Source organism: Falco rusticolus, chromosome 1 (genome assembly GCF_015220075.1).
Source record: "Falco rusticolus isolate bFalRus1 chromosome 1, bFalRus1.pri, whole genome shotgun sequence".
Taxonomy (NCBI): domain Eukaryota; kingdom Metazoa; phylum Chordata; class Aves; order Falconiformes; family Falconidae; genus Falco; species Falco rusticolus.
The window spans coordinates 117,871,565-117,895,450 of record NC_051187.1 but is presented as its reverse complement, the minus strand read 5'-3'; the positions used below and the strand labels follow the sequence as shown (position 1 = coordinate 117,895,450).

The window sequence follows — 23,886 nt, the reverse complement described above, 5'->3', positions numbered from 1 at the left end:
CACACAGCATCACAGAGCTGATGGCAGTTCTTCATTGCCAAGATGATCGTGATCAGGCCTGACTGAAAGCTCCCCAGCTAGGAAAGCTGGGGCCAACGGGTTTGTCTTCCCTGCCTTTCTTCCTCCTCGAGGTCTCTGTGCACCTTGTTCTCCCCAACCCCTCCAAGGTGGGGGTTCATCCGCTTCCAGTAACACTTATCTTGGTTTTGCCACTCACCTCTGCGCATTTGGTAGGACACTGCATATTTATCTTGCAGCTTCTTTTTATTTGGGCGTTTCCTATGTTCAAAGTCATTTTTGTCACCTCTTTGGTGAGCGCACTGGTTATATGTGATATCTAGCTATGCCATCAATGCTACAAAACACTCACATACTGGTTTGTTAGCCATCTTGGCATGCTCTTGCTTGGGTCCAAGGCAAACTAACATTAAATACACCCTGATCAGTGCACTTCAAATTTGTAGGTGTCACGAGCCTTTGCTTTACCTGTGCCTTATCTAGGCAACTCCCAGGCTAAACAGGTGCTTTTCTACCTGTAGTAGCAAACAATTTCTTCCTACAACCTTTGCCATACATAGCTTACAGTGGCAGAGAAATTTTAATACAATATAGGTAAAAGTGCTACTAGGACCAGAGTACAAAGGCAGCAAAAAGCAGTATTTATTTTTTCCTGAGAAGAAAGTTCAAAAAAACCCCTGAAGATAACTTTAAAAGCAAAGTGTTATTTCTGATAATGCAATCTAGATAGAAGCAAGGATTGCTACTGTATATACACTATTAATAGTCAAGAGTTCTTCCTGCCCAGCACTGACGCAGTCTGCTATTTTGAAGTGCTACCCCCCTTATTCCACCCACAGATTCATTCTTCAAATCCATGAAATACAGTAGTAATGATTTGTCTAGTATATTTTGTTATGGCTTACCTACTGCGGTACATGACCCCAACACTACAAAAAAAGCATCAAAAAGATTTCTACTGTTTCTACTTCAGCAGCAATTATTTTATTTCTCTCTCATTTCCTACATCCGTAAGTATTTTAAACACACAGCTCCTATTGAATAAAGAGAATGAGTCTTTGGCCCACATTTTGAAGGCTGTTTGTTTATTCCATCACCCACATACACACTAGAGACATGGAATTTAGATAATTTTGGATGTTTTAACTAGAATAAGGAAAGTGTATTCCTTGCAATGAAATCAAACAATATACTCATTATCTGGATTGTATAGAAAGCATGCATTTAATTTAATGCTACATCCATTTTTATTTTCATTATACCAGTTTCACTGCAGCCTGCCAACAAAGTTTTCAAGCATCAGTCCTGAACCTTGTTGAGTTTGTCTGGAAAAAGTCTGATGAAGATACAGAAACAAGACAACAAATTTTGAACAGAGGATCTCTAGCTGGGCTCAGTATTCTAGTTGTTGAGGCTCCAGCAAAAACTCAGCTAAAGAGATAGACAACTAAAACAATTGCTTGGATGTCAGCTTTCAAAATAAGCTGATCTATATACTTAGTAGTGTCCTTGCAAAAGGAGGGCTTCGCTCCAAGCAAAACTCAATACCTGCTCCACTCAAGCCTCTAGACAGAAATAGTCCCCCATGTAATTAAAAAAAAGCCAACACACACAACTAATCAATCATCTAAGTTTGCCATAAGAATGCAGCGTAACTTACATCCCCTAAGCCTGTCTCCAGATCCCTGCTTCACCACTGTCCCTGGCCCTGCCAAGCACCCCGCTAATGCCACCAGAGACTGCTGGCTGTAGACCAGCCAGCGTGGGTATACTTCCACCCAGATAAAGAGTCATGAAATTACTCCAGTCTGGGAGTCCTGAGCACCTGGAGAGGTCACTAAAAAGGTTTTCTGGCTGCTCAGTGCCTGGAGAAGTCCTGTAACAGAGTCCATAGAGGGAAGATCTACCTCCAAATCTGTCAGCCTGGCTCCTAATCCCAAAACTGACCTCTCTAGGCAGCACGCTCACCCTGACGCCCCTGGTCATGGGGCCCTAAGTCCTCATTGCCCACCACAGGCGGCTGTATGCCGGTTCTGCCACAGTTCAGATGCTTGGTCATCTGCCAAAGTCAGGACATACATGGATCAAGCCAAACCATCAACTAGAGGCAATATATAGATCCAGTCACTCATTTCCAAGCTCTCCAAACCCTGTTGAAAACAGGAGCTCCCCGGGCACCGGGGTGGAGGGCCTGCCTTCCTGCACACCGTGGCCTCAGGCTCATGGAGAGCAGGGCCCGTTGCTGTGGCTGTGCACCCACCGAGGTCTTGCCCGTGACCACCAGACCCCTGCAGTGCAGCACCCGGCTAGAGCAGCAGCACAGGGGACCTGCACCAAGGAGGGACATCACCTCATCTCAACCCAGCTTGCATGAGATATTGCCAGGGCAGGGAGAAGGAAACATGTTAGAAGACTCAATGCAACAAAACTCCCTTTTTTTGCACAATAGCTCTGCAGGTTTAGTCAGCATCTGAAGTCAGCCCTGGGGCTTACCTGTGGAAAGGCCCACCTCCTCTTTCTCCCCCCCCTCCACCTTCTGCTCAACTCGCATGGCCAGCGGTAAGGACCATTTTGGGCAAGAGCAAGTAATTTCCAAGAAAGTAACTGGCCTCAGGCTCAAAAAGCCTGTGCATCTAACAGGGGCTGGTAGCCCTCTAACAAGCATAGAGCCTGAGCCACCCATGGGCAGAGTAGGACATTTGCAAGAGCAGCATGGTGAGGACAGGTACTGGTACTACACTGGGTCTCGCTACAGCTCTGTCTGGAGTGCTGTTAGCCCCTGCCTCCCAACCACACACCCAGAAACAAAGACACCAACATAGACAGAAATGCAATAAAAAAAAAAAAAAAAAAAACCACACAAACCAAAACACACAACAACAAAAGCAGTCACACACAAGTCAAACATACCAAGAAATCAAACCAGGCCAGCAAGACTCACCAGATGAGTTGACCAGTACTGAAGGACGTGCTTCAGGGAGTCACAAAGACCAAACCCTCCAAACTGATGCCTACAAAGGCAGTAAAACCTCCCCAGCTGCTTTATCAGGGGTGACCCCTAGCAGCTCATTAAATCCTAGCTACCCTTCATGTGTGTTCATCAATAGGTAATTGATTAACACTTTCAAGCTGTGTATATCCCACCTGCAGATCATCTTCGCATCAGGCTACAGGTACCCAAAGAAACTAGCCTCGAAGGGGAGTGATAACCACTTACCTGCAGTCAGGTGGTAAAAAAAGCCACCTTCCCTCAGACAGGTATTGTGTTTGGCCATGAGCTTGTCATCATCTTCATTAGGTATCACCACACTGTTCATGTACACAAGGCCCTGGTGGGCCATCACAGCACTTTCACTTAGCCAGAAGACAGGTCCTGTCAGTGTGTGTCCCAGCATCAGTTCCCCTGTGAAAGCAGGGTGCCAGGTTCCTCTGTGTCCCAGGTGCCTGCCCAGCCACTGATGCTACGACAATGCTGGCTGGCCACAAAAATAAATGAAAAACTTATGTAGGGGCATCTGTAACTCAGTCACTGAGTTTGGTGTATCAGGTCTGAAGGAACATGGACGTGGTGGCTGTGGCTGACACAGAATAGAAATTGTGTCAACAGAAAGCTGGCTGCTCCAGATTTTTATTTTATATATATATATATATATGGGCAAGCTAAGCTCAGCTGCTGGCTCTTCTTTACTTTTAAACATTGACCAGTACCTTTATTTAATTATATATGCCTTTAAAATACTGTTCATCAAAAACTTACAAAGTTTCCATAGCATCTTGTGGGTGCTTTCCCATTAACGTTTCTCAGACTTTCCATAAAGGGGTGATTTATGGCCTTATTCTACAACCAGCCATCAGAGGGACTTTGAATTCACTGAGACAATCTGCGTGAGTAAATGTTACTCATGTACATTAGTGGTTTCCAAGTCAGGCAATTAACTCACAAATGTTTGCAGGCTCTTTCTTCATTTTTTTCATACCGTAGTCAGGCACAGTATTAATATCCAGCACTGAGTCTAATAAGATTTCCATTACCTTCTGGGGTTAATAATGAACACAGCAGGGACAAAATCAGTATCACTGTATTAACTATCATTAAATAGGGTATCTAAGCATCAGCATCATAGCGACTGGAAAGCTTAGTGTATATAAAAAATTTGTATTTGTCTACTTATCTCATTCAAATTCTAACTTCAACATTAAGCCTTGGATTTTAAAATTAGTAATGTGCAAACACATTGTGCATGGCCAATTAAATTGAACTCTACTATTTCATGTAATTGCAGAAACTGTGAAAACCAGAAGTAAACTTTGTTTCAGCCAGTTTCAAACAAGTATTTTAGATTATTTTTTTTCAGTAATGAAAAAAACACCCTGTCTGAATCAATTTATTTTAAATACGGAGTTCTCTGAAGAATTTGACCCCATGTACGACAATTTCAATTTATATACTGAATCCATACTACATACTGTAATGGTGAAATTAGATTTTACTACATTCCTGTACTACCAACATGCATCCGTGTAATTAAAATGCTTACAGTTATCAAATCTGAGGCATGTATTATGTCTGGTCTAGCACACGGAAGTCTGCGGCAGAGGGTTCAAGGCATATTCCCCGCTGGCTAACCTCGGGAACTTAATTTAAGTGTTTGTGTGGACAAGTAGGCTCCATACAACCTGTCAAGCCAGCAAAGAAAGACAAGCCCGAACCGCATAAGTCTGAAGTCACCCCCACACATGATAAAATGATGGCAGAACCACATTTTGGGGGAAGGAAGGAAGGAAAAAGAGAAAATGCCTCTCTGTTTAGGAGCAGGTCAATAAAACAGAAGGGGGAGAGGACACACAAGGGATCGTAGCTCCCCACGTGCTCAGGGTAACGAACTCACCCAAGCATTCCGATAATCCCATCCGAATTACACTGGGTGAAAGGGAGAAGGGCAGAGCCCGCGTCTCCTGCAGTCTTCTCCCACTACGGACTCACGATGCACAGAAAAGCATGAGCCCACAGGTCGCACTGGGTGGACACAACCCAGACTTAGATGATCCCTGCACATGGCAAGCGCATTCTTCTCTGTCAAAATGATGATGGAAGGAGAGGGACCATGCAAGCGCTGGTTAACCTAAAAATGCACAAGTCTGCACAGTTCTGGTCTGAGAAGGTTTATTGATGGCTGACCTCTACTTGGGAAGACCCGCTACATGGTCATACTGTTGCAACAGACCGCAGCCCCTCCACTTTTAAAAGTAACCCTGCTGTTCTTAATGTGAACCACACACCAACACCATAATTAATCCGAGTTGGCATTTATTAGCAGTTTGAGATACAAGACAGTCTACAGGCTTAGAAAGTGTGGCCTCTTAAGGCAGGCCTCTTCAGAAGAAAATGAGGTAACACAGCGGAGAAATGCGATGAGACTTTGCAGCTTCGTAATCTGCTTTTTTCAAGATTGGATCCACAGGTGAAATAGAGCAACATGATAAACTTTCTAGGACTAAAGCTAGACCATCCTTGAATACTAAACATCTTTTAAAATCCACAATTAAAATGAAATAATTTCATAAGTATCACAATTTATCTTCCCACATAAATGAGAACAAAATTACTTTTAAATATCTCAGAAGCATTTTTTTTTCCTCCTTCAGAAACAACCGGGGCTGGGGACGTTTTGAACAAAGGGACTGACAGCGAATACCTGCAAGCATCTGTAACCACGTGCATTTCTCATTTACATCTTTATTTTTCTCATTCTTCCTCAAAGTAATTAAAATCTTCCTTTTGCTGGAAACCCCGTGGGGAATCATCACAGAGGAGTTGCTCTGAGGGACAAATGAGGTCCTGAGGTGAGCCAGCTTCCTCCAGGTCCTCAGTCAGCATCATCCCCGCTGTACCGCTGGCAGTGCAGCGCTCTTGGGAAGCCCTTCTTGGTGTTGCCCCAGCAAGCACCGGTGGCACATGAAAATGCCGTTCCCATTGCTCAACAGACTGAATCTAGGCTGGCGCTTCTGCCCAAGGGCTGACTCACTCGACTGATTTCCACCCTGACTGACCCAGCTCCATTTCATCTGTAAGAGTCAAGCTGTACTTTAGGTAAGTGCAGCTAAATCTGGGAGATGATAACTTTATTTCTGCACATCCACTCAATTAATCTGTTCCTGGACTGTCAGTGATAATAATTCTCCAAGAATTACCGATTAAGTCATACACTTAAAATTGTTTTCTAAAACCTATTGTCATTCGAGCACTTTGACAGCGCCTCTTGTCATTACAGCCCGTTACCCTTCAGCACCATCACATCCAACGTAAGGATTTTGGGTTTGCTTGTTCGTTCACAGGACTATAAATGTAGTGGACGGATTACCACTTCATATTCTACCTCCTACTTGCTAGAACTTTCCTTACCTAATTTTCCCTCTGGGGCCTTTGCAAACATATATTTTATTTCCTTATTCTTTTATGATGTTTTCTGCAATTCCTGCTCTTCTCCATTACTACTACTGGAACTATTCATTGTCTTTTTGTTTCCATTATGTAAAAATCTTAAATTCCCTCCACACCCCAAATTGTTTAAGAGCCTTCACTTCTGGTTTATATCAGATAGGCTGAAGCTCTAGTTTTCTGTCTTGCTTAATCCTAATTAAATTTTTTGGCCCACATACAAATGATGCCTATTACCTCTGTGGCAGCTCTTGCTTTTGACTAATCTAGAAATGCTCATTTTCCTATATATTTTGTACTAAAGGAAGTTGTCTTTAAAGATGAGCAACTTTGCTCTTCAAACACTTAATCAGTGAATACCACGCAGAGATGTAATTTGCTCTGATACAGCCCTCCCTGTGCCAATCCAGGATGAGGAGTTTTGCACTACCTGCAAACCAGAAGACTATTTAAGACCGTTTAACCATGATAGGACATAAATATTCAGATTACAAAATAAACAAGTCAATTGAGAAGATTAAAAAAAAAAAAAAAAAAGAAACCCACCAAAACCAAATACAAAAACAAGGGAGGAAATTAATCCTCATGTAAAGCCAGCTAGTTAAACTGTATTCTTGCTATATAGGCACCATTAGCCAACCCCTGCAGTTTCCAGATGTTTATTACAGGATATGCCTGGACAAATCTTCTTTCATAAAAGCTCTCTGACACACAGACATTAAACTTTAAGTACCTTAACACAAAGGCAGACCTTTTAAAGAGGATTTACTTGAACTTTTTTATATACAAAAACAGCTGGAAAGGGAATAGAATGACAATGAAGTAAAACAATACTTACAGACAACCAGTTAGTAAATCTCCATCTTCTTCTCATTTAGGCACAAAAGTGAGCTCCATACACCATCAGCACCACGTACACAATAGTCCCATTAAGCTCACCATTTTCTAGAAGATTAAGGGCCCGATCAAAAGGACACTGAATTTGCTGGAAATCTCCCTATTTGCTTGAACAACTTTGGATCTGATCCATACCGACTCCATAAGAATAACTGCTCATAACAACTCAGCTTAAAGCTGTAAGAAAACAACCCTAGTTATAACCTCCATAACAATACAACAAAAAGGAACATGCGCTTTCTTTCTATTTACTTTACTTTCCATAATTTTTAAAATGGAAACTTGCAGCATTTTGCTCCCCAGTATAATACAATTCATTTGGTCTGAGGAAGTGAAAGGAAAAGCAACAAGGCACAGAAGTTTGGTTCCCTATTCTGAGATGCATCATTACTTACAGCAAGAATAATTACTATTTTATCTCTCAGTTTGATGCTGAATGAAAAATTATTTGCCAGAAACTGGAGGGACAGTGGGACATACTTTTTCTTTCTAGAAAATGCTCTCTGCATTGCCGGTTCCAGGGTCCTGGTTCTCCATTTCTTTCACATCCCAGCTACCTACGGGCTTTTCTTCACAATTTCACATGTTTATTAAATGCAAGGTCAGACTTCTGTAACCTACAGTTTTACTTCCACTTGTATGTAGATGTGTGTGTACATGTATATATATATTGTAGAGCAAGGCCAAAAAATGAATATAGCATCAAATGATAAAAATAAGGAATGTGACTCCAAAACATTTGAACTAAAACTTACACTGGTTGGATACTGACCATTCCTCATTTCAGGCAAGACTTCTACTGTTCACAGTGAGTGCCAGGGAAAATACGTTTCTATCGCTCCTGTAAGAGAAAAAAAGAAAACAACAAAAAAAAACCAAACAATCAAAAACAAACGAACAAAAAAAAACCCCACATGATCAAAGAATGGCTGTCCAGTGGCTGGCAAACACACACAGATTTGTAGGACAAATGAAGCCGTGTCTATAACCGGGATGTCATCTTATCCCAGGTAAACAAAACTGTATCAAAAATTCCAGTGATTTAAGTGGGACTAGAACAGATGCCAAAGTTATGATGCCTTTATATCCAGAAAGGTTAAACCACTTTGTAAATTTTTTTCTACCACTCTCACAGACTGAAAGCTATTATTGCCTAATGCCTCATTTGGCAACCAGATGGTACTGAGGAAACCTCTATTCTAATTTTACAGGTATTTTCATAAATTTATGCTAGGCTTTTTAGGTCAGTAATATACGATTAGCATCTTCCATACATGAGCAGGTAGATCTCTCTCTTCTAGCAGATAGAACATGCTATCTGTTCAGCCGGCAATAACAAGCTGGAGCAGGTTCAAGCTCATCAGACAATCACAGTCCTAGCAGATTAGACAAATCGAGCAACATGGAACATCTACCAACTTCTTCCAAGTCAAGACAGATGTTACCTATGATCCAGCATACAGGGAAAAAGCAGTAAACCTTGCCACTACAAAATTAACTGTATATTCTGAAGACGTTTGAATAAGCCAAATGTGTTTACATCAGACTGTATTTTGGCCATGGCCATAGCATTTTTTGATGCAGCACTGAAAGCTCTAACACTGCATTTTTCATATTGCCATACCACACCAAGTTCCCGCAAAAAGTTCCTGGAATTCTGCTGTTAAGATGTCCAAAGCAGACATTTCTACTCCTGCCTCACTTCAGTAGGCAGGCTTACAGAAAATCCTTCTCAGATCAGACTCACACACAGTAATGAGATCCAGTTCCTGTACAGGACCTTCTTAATCATGGACCTAATTCGTTTTTTTCATAAGGGAGAAATAATATTATGCCCATTATACATATGTGAAGACTGAGGCACGGAAAAGTAAAGCAGTTCTTCCAAATCACCACCACTAGCAAAGCAAGAGCACAATCCTGTCTTCTAACTTTGGTACTACATCAAATGGCAATTTTTGCCATTCCCTAAAAGCACATAAGCTCTGGAAACTGTTTTATTACAGCAATCACCTCTAGAAATTTTCAGAACCAAATTATTACCCAGAAAGCTCATTGTGGCAGGAAAAAAATACAGCTAGATACATGTAATTTTTCTAGTCCCATTTTTTGTGATTTCTCAGATTACAATACCAATCAGGTATTACCCTCCCTCTTCCCACAGAGACCACAACACAAGGTGGTTATTTATTACCTAGTGAAAATTCTAAAAAGGAGCACTACAATTTACAGGTTTATATATAGTGTTCCGTAGATAAAGGATTTATGATGATGCTGTAATTTTCTGAATTCTGGTCAAGGATTTTCAGTTAATATTCTTCAATGCTGCCCTGTAAGCCTATAGTTACATTGCAAAATCAATGTATACAAATATCCTTTGGCTTTTCTATCTTTGCTTGCAATAAGAACACGGCACTTCTGAAGCTATTCATTGGCACTTTGGTAATGCCTTAAAGGCTGTTTCTTCATAATTGTGCTTTTGTTTCTTTCCATGCTGAGCAAAATATGGCAAAGGGTCAAAAGCATATATCCTTCCTTTCCAGCAAACTGAACATTATAAACTAGCTTCCTGGTCACCTCTGGATTCTTAGAAACTACAGAGTGGTGGAAACTGGGGGCGCAAGCGTTCCATGGATCCCTACTCTCAACAGTACATGCAGGATGGGAGAGCTGCAGACAACTTTCTAACACATTCTTGCAGAAAAGGCTTTCCCAACTAAAGCCAACAGAAGACCACAACCAGGAACAGCGATAAGTTGTTCCAAAATATTCCCACTCTGCTCTTGACACTGCCTTTTACAGGAAGAAACAAACCCCTTTCACCAAGGTTTCTCCAATTACAGAGAAATCAATGAGAATCACTGAAAGCTAGCAAACTCTCTAATGCTTTTCAAAGCTAAGAAAATCCAAGCCTTCCTGCAAGATTTCTATCATCTTCCCACTCTACCCTAAATCCCATTACATGGCTCGCTTTTCCATTTTACACTTCCCACAACTTGAGTCCTTCCTGTCTTGTCTTCCTTTTCCCTCCTTTTCCTGCAAATCTCTTTACTTCCATGCTTAGTTCACAGAGAGTTATCACAGCAGCCGTGTTGTATTTTTCTCCACTAAACTCATTACTTCTTCAAGTCAGCTCTTTGCTTTCTGAAGACAGACACTCCTCTCGTGACCACACAGCAATGCAAGTGACTACACAACAGTAAGCTGCATCACTACTTTTATTTGTAATAGGCACAGCTCCTCTTTTTGCGTGGGCATTACGCTGCTTTTTTTAATCCAGCTGCTGCCTCCCACAGCTGCAGGATTTGCCGGACCATCCCTTCAAAGCAGCAGCTGCTGCAGCTCGCAGCACAGCAGGGGTGCAGAAAGGCTGCTGCCGGGGGAAGGATGCCCTGCACTGGTACTTGGCAGCTGGGAGGAGCAGCCACCGAGGCCGTCCAGCTGCTGCGCTGAGCTCCACCACGGTGGGGTGACCCTGTCAGTCATGGGGGCAACGTTTTGCTGTCTTGAGTGGCGCAATTGATCGGCCTCTCCTGAGAGCTTGGAAGCGCATTGAATTAAAAGACGTCGCCTCTCGTTACAGACGGGATCGGTTTTGTATTGGCCATTGCTCCCACTGAAGTCGATTGCAGCTGCATTCCCCTCTCCCCCTACACGCACATCTTGCAGCACTGTCATTTCTTTCCAAGCTTAACATCAAGGTTCGTGTAATTACATATAAGCATATGTATGTGATTGTATATGCATGTGTTACTTCAAAAAGATTTGCATAGTAAAGCCTGCAAAATGAGAAAATGCCAGTATTAAAGGAAGCAGGTGTGATTCAGCAGCTTGCTGTGGGCATGTTAGGAGACAGTCACATGTGGCTGCAGACTTCTTTAGGGCACATCGTGCCAGCCCTCCACTTCCTATAAAACTGTAATCACCTCCAGAGCTCTTCTTACCATGCCCAAGTGCTTCGCAAATATTCATCCATTCACGTCAAAAGACATTCAGCAATACTGTTACAGCCCCTCTTAAAATGAAGATGTTACACGTTACACACGCAAACACAGAACAGCATACAACATTAAACTTATTTGACTACAAGATCTTTTCCTTCCTCATCATGGGATACTGTAACAGAAGCCAAAGTCCTGCAGGTACTAACCAGCTCTGATTCAACATCAGCAGCACTGCTCATTCTGTGCACTGCTCACTCAACAAAAGCTTTCTGGGAAAAGATCATGTCCCAGAACAAAAATCTGGTACTGTTTCAGTCCCTCGTCCCAATGAACAAATTGCAGGGCGGATGGGCGGCAGAGAGGGATCTTCCAGTAACAGATCACCACAGCACACAGGCTCATTAGAAGCAATGTCGTAACTTTGAAATCAAACATTTCTTAAGTCTGGTTTTGCAGCTTGCATACTTCATTAAGAATTTTTCCAACATTTTGCTGAGTGAGGAGTATCATCCCTGTCCCCCGTAGCTGCAAGATCCTGCTGATCAGAGCAACCTTGCAGCTGCGTGAGGCAGTGGCTGCGCAGCCAGCGCCGCCCCCAGAGATCCCCGGTTTAGCACGGACTTCTGGTGAGAGAGACAACCTTTTGGTTTGATTTCTTAATTGAAAAAATGTAATTGTAGCAACACCAGGCCCCGACTTGCATAATGAATACAGTGTGGACCACTGAGATCCATAGCAGAGACTACTCCTACTTCAGCTAATTAAGTAATAGCTAGCAGTTGTGAGCTTTTCCACATACATATGTAAAGCCTCCTGATAAAAGGGGAAGGGGAACTTAAACAGCTCTTTTGTTCTTGTTAGGTTGCAGGAAGTTAAGAAGATGCTGAAAAGCCTGGTAGGATATTTAGCTTTGTGGTTATGGTCTGCTTGCTTTTGCTTTTAAGTCTAAAGGCTTTTTTCATTTTTCTCTCTTACCATTTGTTTTGATACACTTACACTTTTATAGTGATTTCTCTATACTTCAGTACTTGGGACCTCCTTTTTCTGCTATTCTATGTGGCGTTCTATGTGTGTGCTTTTTTTTTTTCTACTTTTTCCTGCTTCCCTACCACCAGTGGGAGTAGTAAGTGTATGGATAAGTGTACACAGGTTTCAAATCTATAACCAGCTCTATGGAGGAGCCTGCAAAACCCCTGGTAATAATTATTTTGAGACAGCAATGGCATGGAATATATGAACTTGCACAGTTTCTGTCATGCAGTCCAGCCACTAAGCAGGAGCCGTGAGAGGAGATGTCTGGTACAGATTTTGCAAAGACCAACTTGCAAACTTCTGAGAGTATGTAAGCTGAGGCTTTCCAAGGACTTACCACTTTGGTGTGTTATTCCTGAGAATGGCAAAAAGCACTCCTGAGACCTCCATCTGCTAAAGTCACTCTTCCAAAATGTGGAGGTGGTAAAATTTGTGAATTGAATGTAGCAATATTTTTAGTGTAGGCAAAAAAATAAATAAATAAAAAAAATATCCTTGATTATTGCCTCATAAATGACTAAGCTGCTTTCCAGCTGGAACTTCCTTAATACTCCAGTTGAGGTAGGTAACACTATGGAGAAGCTGACACAAGCCAGATGCAATTTGAGGAGAAAGAGTGAGCACCTGAGAACAGGGTCTTGTGTGAAGACTCAAAGAGAAAAATACATTCTTAACTATTGATAGCGAAAGTAACTCCACCTGGAATACGTATAAAAATACAGATGTGCACTCTTTTGCTAAGTGACTATGTAACTGTAACACCATTCTTCCCATCTTTCTCCTTTCACTTCCTAGTAGGTACTATTGTTATCTGCTGAGTAGATGGTATGATGACTGAGATGATACAATTATGCTGGAGATCATATATACATGGAACAATGAGGCCCAAGAATGCAAATTATTCTGGGCAAACAATCGGGGGTGTGTGGGGGGTGTTTACTATTTGTTTTGCCAAGCACTACACATATGCTATTATATGGATAAGAATAAAAGTTTTATATTTCAACTACTGCTTTCAAGCTGAACCTCAAAACAAGCTATGCTTTACTTTAAGGCTTGAACTTGCTGTTGAAAAGAAAATCAACAGAGCAATTTTCTTTATCATGAGTAAGTACATCTACCTATTGCTTTGAGTGTATAATAAGAAGCTTACAGAGTCTCAAGCAACTGGAGTTTTCCACTGCAGTTTTGTCCTCATTTGCTCTAGTAATCATTCAAGCTTAGCAGTATTTGTTAAATTCAGATACAGGTCAACTGTATTTCAATGAAGCTCAAAGAAATAGGTGCAGCTGATTGAGCTATATCATGAGAAAAGAAATTTACACAGAAAATAGTGGCTTGATGCCTGTCTTCATAAATGTGATAACATTTTGCTTCTCAGCTGATGCAATATCAGCTTTCTATCAATGAAGTAAACGTCTGAAAGATCTAGTTAGGTGATAAGTAATTTGCCTTCTTGAAAAGTATATTGTCAAGCAACATCTTCTGTGAAGTGAAGTTGGATACCGATGTCATCTCTCATCTGCAAGTAAGCAAATTAAAAGGAATGTGTATTTTTGACTGGTCACATCATATAAAGTCTTTTTGATGGTTTATAATGTATCTGCAGCACTACAGTAAGCCCGAAGTTCAAGATTGTTATATTTACCACTAATTAATAGATTAAAAATAATGGGACATGAGGCAAGCTTATAGGAATCGGGTTCAATGCACGTTGGTTAGTAAAGCCATGCACGCAGATAAGAGTTTTGAAGTGACCAGGACCTTGGCTGGTCTGATCTGGATGCTGTAGAAAGGGTTGAGAGCTTAACTGTGAAAAATAAGAGTTATATTTATTTCAGTGCGGACTTGAATCACCTAAAAACACAGGTCATCAAAACAGGCTGGGTTGTTTTGGGGGTGGTTGGTTGTGGGGTTTTTTGCACTAAACATTGTGATAGACTCTGAAAGCCGGACAAGGTGGGCCAATACCAGCGTCTGCACCAATCTGCTGTTCCACACTGAACAGCCTCTTGCTGTGTTGAGTGGTCTCCCTGAAACTTGTATGAATGTCTGGAGGCAAGGAAAAGGAGGCAGAAGCTGGCTTCAAGAAACCCCTGTAGGATGCAGATGTAATTCTGTTCTGGGCTGTAGCGCATCCACTGCAATTCTTATTCAGAAGGACTCCCAGCACCTTCTGGAGAGGCTCCATCATACCCGATCACTAGTGCAGTACAGAGCATGTAATGAAGTAATACTTTATCTTCATTTATTAAAACAGCTGTCTAAGGTCATAAATACAACAAGTTGTTTTTATCACCAGGAGTACTCCCATAAGCATGAGAATGATGATTAACATCGTATCTCCAGTTCTGCTTACATTAGCAACCTCGCAGCAGATGCTTGGCTCCAGCGTTGTTTAAAAGCCATCAGAAAATGTCTTAATCACTGGTGACCTCTGCAAGAACTTTGGTGGCTGCTACATCGATCTGACCCTAGGAGTGCTCCTCAGGCAAACATGCTTTTTTTTTTTTTTTTTTTTTTTCCAGGCAGGCTTTTTTTTTTATTATTGATTAGCCAAATTGTCTAGCCTTCCTGTTTTGTCTCCTCATTGGCAATTAAGAGAGAAATCCATTGAGGGAGTGGTGGCAGTGAACCTTTCCCTCTGACAAAAATAACCTTAATCAGGCCCCTTAGTTAATTTCTGAAATTGTTCTGTATCGACCTCTGTTTGAAGCAGGATTTTCATCCTATGGCCCTTTCAGTAAAACATACACATCTTCCTGTTAGCAAAGCAGGCTTTTTCTAATGGTGACATCTTTTACTTCTTATTTACAATCCTAATCACATCATTGATTCCAGTAATCTTTCCTGCACTAAGAGCTGTTATTAATTCGCTCGGAGAAGAACCTGGGTGGGTTTTGTTGGTTTGTGTTTGGGTGTTTTTTTTTTTTAAACCTAGACAATGAAAATTAAACCAAGTAATGACAACCTAGGAGATTCAGGGGAGGGGGTGGGAAAGGAAGTCCAATTCTCAATGTGTTCTTAACATCCAGACAGTAAAGAGGGCACAATGTTCCTCAGCCTTAAAACTAAGACCAATACCTAAAATAGGAACAGATCATTCTGGTGACTCAACTAAACAATGGAGATCAGCTGCCTACGCCCAAAGCTATGATTGTCCAGGTTAGGGAAGCGACTGTTTAATTCAAAACACGGCATTTGGGCATTTCCTTACTTGTGTGACTCCTTTTGTGTCTGAACAATGGAAACACTGCACTTGGGTAATGAGAAATGAAGCATTCCCTCACCTTCCCCAAAAAATTATCGATTTGACACTCCCCACCTCCAAAATGAATGTGTCAATCCTTTACCTCTGTCTCCCCAGTCTCTTAGACTTTCTTATGGAGGGCCAGGACTTGTTTGTCCTTCTTAATGTCAAGTGGTGTTTCAGACCAGGAACCACTGAAAATAACTGAGGATGTTCATTATGTCACCATGACTTCATCGCTACTCTGTGATGAAGGGCAAAAGGCCCTGGCTGGGGGAGAGGGGAAGTCCTGGCCTTGGGGCACATTCCAGGCTGGATCTGGGGCAAAGCCCCCAACCCATCTGACAGCTCTTCCTCCCCTTGTGCAGGCCTGCTCAGCTTTTTGTGTGTGGATTCGCACACACACACACGGCACGTGCGAGTTAAACGCAAAGGGGTTTTTTTATCTTTAAGATAATCCGTGAGATTCGGTAAACGGAGATGCTAGGAAAGTTCTGGCTGAGCAGGAGTATTATTTACCGTGTGTTCTCCTTTGCCAGAAAATGCCCCTCTGTGCTCGGGGTGCCGAAGAGGCGCATGCAGGTTTTTGGCAGGGAGGAAAGGTTTGACTTACCCAGGTGCCATCCCCGTCAGCACAGCGGATTTACAGACCCGATGTCATCTATTTACATTTCTAAATGGCAGCACGGAGCGAGAGGCAGCGATACGAAAGATTAGTCTTCATTTGGCAAAGTAACCGCCAAATTAAATGATGACAGATGGGGAAAACTAAACGCCATGGTGTCAGGGGTCCGATGATGGCCCTTCGCTTTAGCGGAAGGTAAATATATAAACCTCAGCTGGTGCCTGCAGAAGATATGCGACCGGTTTAAAGACAGCCCTCGGACTTTTTATTTAATCAATACCCCCTATCGAAGAGAGCAGCGTATGGCATTAGAACTAAAACAGTGTTATTAGAAAATGATATACTGCACATTAGGATGTATAATTCATGTCGCCTTCATTTGCTCAGCCCGTCGTGAAAATCCATAAATCATTTTCTCGTTCATGTATTGCCTAAGTGCAATTTGTCATTTTGCATTAGAGGGCTGCCTCAGATCATCGGCGCTTTTAATTCACTGCTCGGGTTTTAGCGCAGCGCGGAGCCTGCGGGGGAACCGGCCGCCGCCTTTGCGCGCCCCGCGCAAAATGGAGCCGGGGGGGGGGGCTGCACCGCGGCGCTGGCCGCCCCGGGGCTGCTCCCCCCGCGCCGGTACGTGTGTGTGCATATGGATGCACGGATATCCCGCCTGGTGGCAGCCCCCCGCTTCAGGCCGCCCTTTCAAAGCGCGCTGCGTGGGAGCGCCCCGAGGCCGCCCCGGCAGTGCGGAGCCGCGCCGGCCCCCGCTCCTCCCCGCCCCCCCTTACCTCCGGGCCCCGGGGGCGCGTTCGGTCACGGCCCCGGGCCGCCCCCTCCGCGTCCGAGGCGCCTGGGGGTCCGCCTGCCCGGGCTGCCCGCTTCCCTCGAAGGCAGAGAGATCGCCGTTCCCGGCGCTCCGGCGGCGCGGGGTTTAGAGACGGGCTGCTTCGGGTCACGGTGAATCCCTGGCCGCGGCCGCGTCCCTAGGGGCGGGCTGGCACGGCGCGGCCCCTCGCCCGGCGCGGCGGCGGGGGCCCAACCGTGCCGTCCGGGTTGGTGGCAGCGCGGGGAGATGCCGCGGTCGCTGCTGCGTGTGGCAGGCAAGGCGGCGGGCTCCCCACCCGCGTCCCACCGGCAGCGGCAGCCGGCGGTTTTCTGACGAAATCCATTTTATTGGAAAACACCCACCGATATCGACCCGCCGGCTGCGCTTAGATCCGCTCTAAGCGCCGAGGGGTGGGCGGGGGGGGGGCTGCTGGGGAGGACGAAATGTGAGCTGGGGTGCCATTTCCCTGCCTGCCGCGCCGGCCGGCAGCACCGGCGACTCCCCCGCACACAGGCACGGTCGCTGCTTTGCCGCCTGCCCCCCCCCCGCCCGCGCCCGCACGCCCCGCGGCGAGGCCGCACCGGGCGCCGCTAGCCCACTCCTCAAAGCCGCCGCAGCCGCGCAGCCGCTGGCGGACGTGGGCGCGGTGGCAGGGGTGCGGCGAGCGGTGCGCTCGGCCCGCGGGGGGCCGGAGGGGCTGCGTGGGCGAGGGGAGGCGGCGGGCGGGGGTGTGAGAGCCGGGAGGCGGGGGGGGCACCGCGGGGACGACGGGCCCGGTCTCCCCCGCGGGGCGGAGGCGGTGCTGCCGCCCGGGCGCAGTGCGCCCTTGCCGCCGCTGGGGGGCGCCCGCCGCCCGCGATTGCGGCGGCCCGCGATTGCGGCCGCCGGCGGGGGGCGGGGCGGAGCGGGGCGGGGGCCGCCGCTGCCCACCGGTCCGGTCCCGGGGGGCGCCGCCGCCTGCGCGGGGGCCGGCAGCGGCCCCGGGCGCGGAGCGGCCGCCGCGTTGGACGCCGAGTCCGCCGCCCGCAAGGCGTCGCCGCCGGCGGGGCAGCGCGGCTGTGCCCCGGGGGAGGCGGGGGGCCGCGCCCCGCATCGATCCGCCGGCGGTGCCCGCGGCTGGGTGCGCCGTTAACCCGCTTCGCGCCGGGGATGGTGGTGGGAGGTGTGTGCTTTGACGAGCTGTCGGGCCAGAACCGGCCCCCGGCGTGACGCTGAGGTCGGTTTGGCCGCGGCGGCGTGAGTTTGGCCGTGCCCCGGGCTCAGCTGCCCGCGGCCGGGCGCCCGGTGCCCCCGGGACCCCTTCCCCGGGGCGGGCGGGCAGGGGCGCGCCCGGAGGCGAAGGCGGTTTTGCTGCCCGCGCAAGTTTGGGACGCAGAGCCCTGCGTTTCCGCAACGCAGAACGCATCTGAGGGTATAGTTTATTGAAATGTATGGCAGGCAGCCACTGCTTACTGACGGATTGAAGATGAGGTCAAAGCAGCAGCTGCTTTTGTGTTGCTCTTCGAAAACGACAACATTGTGAAATAAAGAACGACAAATATTTAATAATCTTTACTTTCTTCATTTGGTAAAGTTACGGACGTGGGTCTTCGGTGGCCATGAGCCCGCGGGCAGTACGGGACACCGACACAGCTGGGGCTCACATCTGCCAGCACCCGGCTCGAATCGCACCCCCGGCGCTGCGCCCTCTCCTCGGCGCCAGCGTCGCTTCGCAGCCAAACGCATCGATCAACAAACGTGTTAGTCGAGCGCTTGACGTGCTATAGACACTATTGGTAGAATCGACTTTATTTAGCACAGAGCTGTCTTCTCGCTGTCGGAGGGAAAAGGAGAGGATGCCCTGTTGCTGCGTGAGGCGGGAGGCCACCCGCCGCGGGTCACTAACATTTGCGGACAGTCGCCAGCCCGATGGCGGCGGCCGGGAACGGCGGCTCGCAGCCCGGGGTGCGGGCGGGCAGCCCCGGAGCTGCTGCTGCTGCGGCCGGCGTTGGCAGCGCCGGGAGCACGGGGACGGCCGGCTCTCACGCCCGGTACCGGAGCGTTTCACTTAAACCGTATCAGGGGCGGTGAGCCTGTGCTGCTTCTTTGCACCTGTCCCCCGGCCCAGGGGTGCGCTGCCGCCGCCGCCCCAAGTAGCCGGTGACACAAGACACGCGCCCGGTTTCCCTGTTCCCTCGCACCGGACGCTCTCGTTATGTTAGTGGAAATTCCGAAGTGTGAATCGGCAAAAATTAGCGTAGGCTCATCACACTTTAAATTGGCTGGAAACACTGTCCAGACGTACGACGGAAAGTTGCACTTTCTCCACCATCAAACCAACTAATTATCTAAGGCAGCCCGTGGGGGAATGGGGAGGATCTCAAGTTTCCCGTTGTTTATGCTTTTTCCTAAACGCGCTACTGCGCCCGGCCTAGTGTAGGAAAGTTAGTAGCTGGTGGAAACTCCCTCTCCAAGGAGAAGGTTGTTTACAACTACCCGTGTGTGCGCGCTGATGACGAGCAGCGATCTCCCTACCCAGCGGCTGCGGCGGGGGAGCAGCCGCCCTCTGAGGCGGGCAGGGAGGCAGGCAGGGAGCGAGGCAGGCAGGCAGGCAGGCAGGCAGGCAGGCAGGCAGGCATTCCCCTGCAGCTCCTCCGGAGCTCGTGGCCCACGCTCGCTCTGCCTTGCTTACTTGCCTGCTTGCTTGCCTGCCTTGCCTTCCCCTGCCTTGCCTTGCCTTCCCCTGCCTTGCCTTGCCTTCCCCTGCCTTGCCTGCGCGCTCGCCCGCTCTCCCATCTGTGACGCAACCTACTTGACGCGCGCCGCGGCCAATGGGGTACCGCCCCTGGGGGCGTTGCTGACGGCTGATTGGTTGGCAGGAGCCGAGCGCTGCGCAAAAACAGAAAAGCCGAGCGCTGCCGGCTCAGAAACTGCCGGCAGAGATCAGAGGAGCCGGGGCTGGGGCCGGGACCGGAGCCGGGACGGGAGGCGAGCGGCGGCGGCAGCAGCAGCAAGCAGAGACAGACACAGACAGAAAGAAAGAAAGAGAGAGAGAGAGGGGCTAGACGCAAAAGAAGCAAGAGAGAAAAAAAAACTGATCAGGACATCCATAAAAAGCAGAGTGATGATGATGATGATGAACATAATAATAGCAATAAAAGAAGAAAATGAAAGACTATTAATAGAAGAGAGAAAAATCTAAATTCTTTAAATAAAAAAGAGGAATTCCCAGAGAAATCAGGGAATGAAAGTTTTGGGTAGCAAAGCTGTTCTCTGCCTTTTTTTTGCTATGAAATCTTTTTGCGGGTTATAATTATTTTTTTTTAATTTCGCGGTTTTCTGCCTTTTTCTTGCATCTAAAGAGGGCATGTCCACCGGCTTTTCCAGCAGCATCTACCCCTCCAGCTCCCACCAGGAAGACAAACCGAGGACAATCTTGAAATATAGAAATCCTCTCCTTGGGATTTGCTGCTGCTGCTGCCTCCGCCGCCACTGCTGCTGCCGCGGTGCAGTGCCAAGACTCTCGGAATAAATAAAAGCGGGCTACTGTGTATCTCTAGATACATCCAGCTAATAGCTATTATTAGTTGGCCATTTATTTCGAAGATCACAGATGAAGCGGGGACGCCTGTCTTCTTCATTTGGTCAGCGTGTGAAACAATAATACTTGTAACAAAAAGGAGGGAGATGGGGGAGAAAAAATCCTAACATGAATCAGAAGAAATAATATCTAGCACCCCCCCTAAATCAACCTTTCCCCCCCCCCCCTCCCCTTCCTTCCCCCTCCCCCGATCCCTCTTTCTCTACACGCTCGCAGGCGCGGACACACACACACAGGCGCGCACACACAGACAGAGACACACACACACACATAGATAGACACGCACAGGCACACACACTGTACTGTGTATTTTCGGAGGAGGAGTAGGAGGTGGTGGTAGTGGTGGCTTTTGGAAGAGGAGGTGTTGGGGAGGGGGGATCTCTTTCCCCGTTTGGAGATGATTGTGCTATTCCTCTTTGCCTTGCTCTGGATGGTGGAGGGGGCCCTTTGCCAGCTCCATTACACGGTGCAGGAAGAGCAGGAGCATGGCACGTTCGTGGGGAATATCGCCGAGGACCTGGGCTTGGACATTACAAAACTTTCGGCTCGCCGCTTCCAGACGGCGCCCAACTCCCGTAGCCCTTACCTGGAGCTCAACCTGGAAACCGGGGTGCTCTACGTGAACGAGAAGATCGACCGGGAGCAGATCTGCAAGCAGAGCCCCTCCTGCCTGCTGCACCTGGAGGTCTTCTTGGAGAACCCCCTCGAGCTGTTCCGGGTGGAGATCGAGGTGCTGGACATCAACGACAACCCGCCCTCCTTCCCGGAGCCCGACCTCACCGTGGAGATCTCGGAGAGCGCCACGCCGGGTACCCGCTTCCCCCTGGAGAGCGCCTTCGACCCCGACGTGGGCACCAACTCGCTGCGCACCTACGAGATCACCCCCAACAGCTACTTCTCCCTGGACGTGCAGACGCAGGGGGACGGCAACCGCTTTGCCGAGCTGGTGCTGGACAAGCCCCTGGACCGGGAGCAGCAAGCGGTGCACCGCTACGTGCTGACCGCGGTGGACGGCGGGCAGCCCCAGCAGCGCACCGGCACCGCCCTGCTCACCATCAGGGTACTGGACTCCAACGACAACGTCCCCGCCTTCGAGCAGCCCGTCTACACCGTGTCGCTGCCGGAGAACTCGCCGCCGGGCACCCTGGTGCTGCAGCTCAACGCCACCGACCCCGACGAGGGGCAGAACGGCGAGGTGATCTACTCCTTCAGCAGCCACATCTCCGCCCGCGCCCGGGAGCTCTTCGGCATCGCGCCGCGCACCGGGCGGCTGGAGGTGAGCGGCGAGCTGGACTACGAGGAGAGCAGCGTGTACCAGGTGTACGTGCAAGCCAAGGACCTGGGGCCCAACGCCGTGCCGGCGCACTGCAAGGTGCTGGTGCGGGTGCTGGACGCCAACGACAACGCGCCCGAGATCAGCTTCTCCACCGTCAAGGAGGCGGTGAGCGAGGCGGCGGCGCCGGGCACCGTGGTGGCCCTCTTCAGCGTCTCGGACCGCGACTCGGAGGAGAACGGGCAGGTGCAGTGCGAGCTGCTGCAGGGCGACGCGCCCTTCCGCCTCAAGAGCTCCTTCAAGAACTACTACACCATCGTCACCGAGGGGCCGCTGGACCGCGAGCAGCCGGGCGGCGACGCCTACACCCTCACCGTGGTGGCCCGGGACCGCGGCGAGCCGCCGCTGAGCACCAGCAAGTCCATCCAGGTGCGGGTGAGCGACGTGAACGACAACGCGCCGCGCTTCAGCCAGCCCGTCTACCAGGTCTACGTGAGCGAGAACAACGTGCCCGGCGCCTACATCTACGCCGTCAGCGCCACCGACCGGGACCAGGGCGCCAACGCCCAGCTCGCCTACTCCATCCTGGAGAGCCAGATCCAGGGCATGTCCGTCTTCACCTACGTCTCCATCAACTCCGAGAACGGCTTCCTCTACGCCCTCCGCTCCTTCGACTACGAGCAGCTCAAGGAGTTCAGCTTCCAGGTGGAGGCCCGCGACGCCGGCGAGGAGCCGCAGCCGCTGGCCGGCAACGCCACCGTCAACATCGTCGTGGTGGACCAGAACGACAACGCCCCCGCCATCGTCAGCCCCCTGCCCGGCCGCAACGGCACCCCGGCGCGGGAGGCGCTGCCCCGCGGCGCCGAGCCGGGCTACCTGGTGAGCCGGGTGGCGGCGGTGGACGCCGACGACGGGGAGAACGCCCGCCTCACCTACAGCATCGTGCGGGGCAACGAGGCCAGCCTCTTCCGCATGGACTGGCGCACCGGGGAGCTGCGGACGGCCCGCAGGGTGCCGGCCAAGCGCGACCCGCAGCGCCCCTACGAGCTGGTCATCGAGGTGCGCGACCACGGGCAGCCGCCGCTCTCCTCCACCGCCGCCATCCAGGTGGTGCTGGTGGACGGCGCGGCCGAGCGGCCCGGCGGCGGCGGCGGCGGCGGCCTGGGCGCGGGGGCGGGCGCGGGGGGCGGCGGCGGCGGCGGCTCCGGCGAGCATCGCCCCAGCCGCTCCGGGGGGGACACCTCCCTCGACCTCACCCTCATCCTCATCATCGCCCTGGGCTCCGTCTCCTTCATCTTCCTGCTGGCCATGATCGTCCTGGCCGTGCGCTGCCAGAAGGAGAAGAAGCTCAACATCTACACCTGCCTGGCCAGCGACTGCTGCCTGGGCTGCTGCTGCTGCTGCCCCTGCTGCAGCCGCCAGGCGCGGGCCCGCAAGAAGAAGCTCAGCAAGTCGGACATCATGCTGGTGCAGAGCTCCAACGTGCCCAGCAACCCGGCGCAGGTGCCGGTGGAGGAGTCGGGCAGCTTCGGCTCCCATCACCACAACCAGAACTACTGCTACCAGGTCTGCCTCACCCCCGAGTCCGCCAAGACCGACCTGATGTTCCTCAAGCCCTGCAGCCCCTCCCGCAGCACCGACGCCGAGCACAACCCTTGCGGGGCCATCGTCACCGGCTACGCCGACCAGCAGCCCGACATCATCTCCAACGGCAGCATTCTGTCCAGCGAGGTAAGGCCCGGGGGCCCCCAGCCGCCCCCCGCCTCCAGCCGGGCCGTGGGGGGGGGTGGGGGCGTTGGGCGGCCGTGCCCCGCTGCGGGCTGCCCCCCAGCACCTGGCTTCCCCCTCGCCCTCCTCTCCCCTGTTCGTCACCCGTCCGCCGCCTCCCTCCCGTTGGCCGCTCCTGTATTGGGAGGGGGCTTCAGCGCAGGCAGGCGAGGGAGAGGGGAGTGCGGGGCGCCCCCCTCCCCCCACGCGGCACCCCGCCTGCTCCCCCACGGCCGGGCTC

General features: G+C 49.4%; 1 protein-coding gene and 1 long non-coding RNA gene across 4 annotated transcripts in view; one reads left to right on the top strand and one right to left on the bottom strand.

Annotated features, from left to right (window-relative positions):
• Positions 1-6,915: 6,915 nt before the first annotated feature.
• Positions 6,916-17,710, bottom strand: LOC119152459. The gene is made up of 3 exons (XR_005105786.1): positions 16,988-17,710; positions 16,194-16,426; positions 6,916-8,195 (listed from the first exon to the last, which is right to left on the bottom strand). It is a non-coding gene; the product is annotated as an uncharacterized LOC119152459 (long non-coding RNA).
• Positions 17,711-19,198: 1,488 nt separating this feature from the next.
• PCDH10 (protocadherin 10) overlaps positions 19,199-23,886 on the top strand; it is a 38,560-nt gene continuing 33,872 nt past the window's right edge. The window contains exon 1 of one of the 3 annotated variants that reach the window (XM_037397747.1): positions 19,199-23,609. In XM_037397747.1, coding sequence (XP_037253644.1) covers positions 21,003-23,609 — 2,607 coding nt within the window. In that variant the 5' untranslated portion in view covers positions 19,199-21,002. The remainder of the gene's footprint in view (positions 23,610-23,886) is intronic. The other 2 variants (XM_037397757.1, XM_037397766.1) reach the window with 2 other exon arrangements.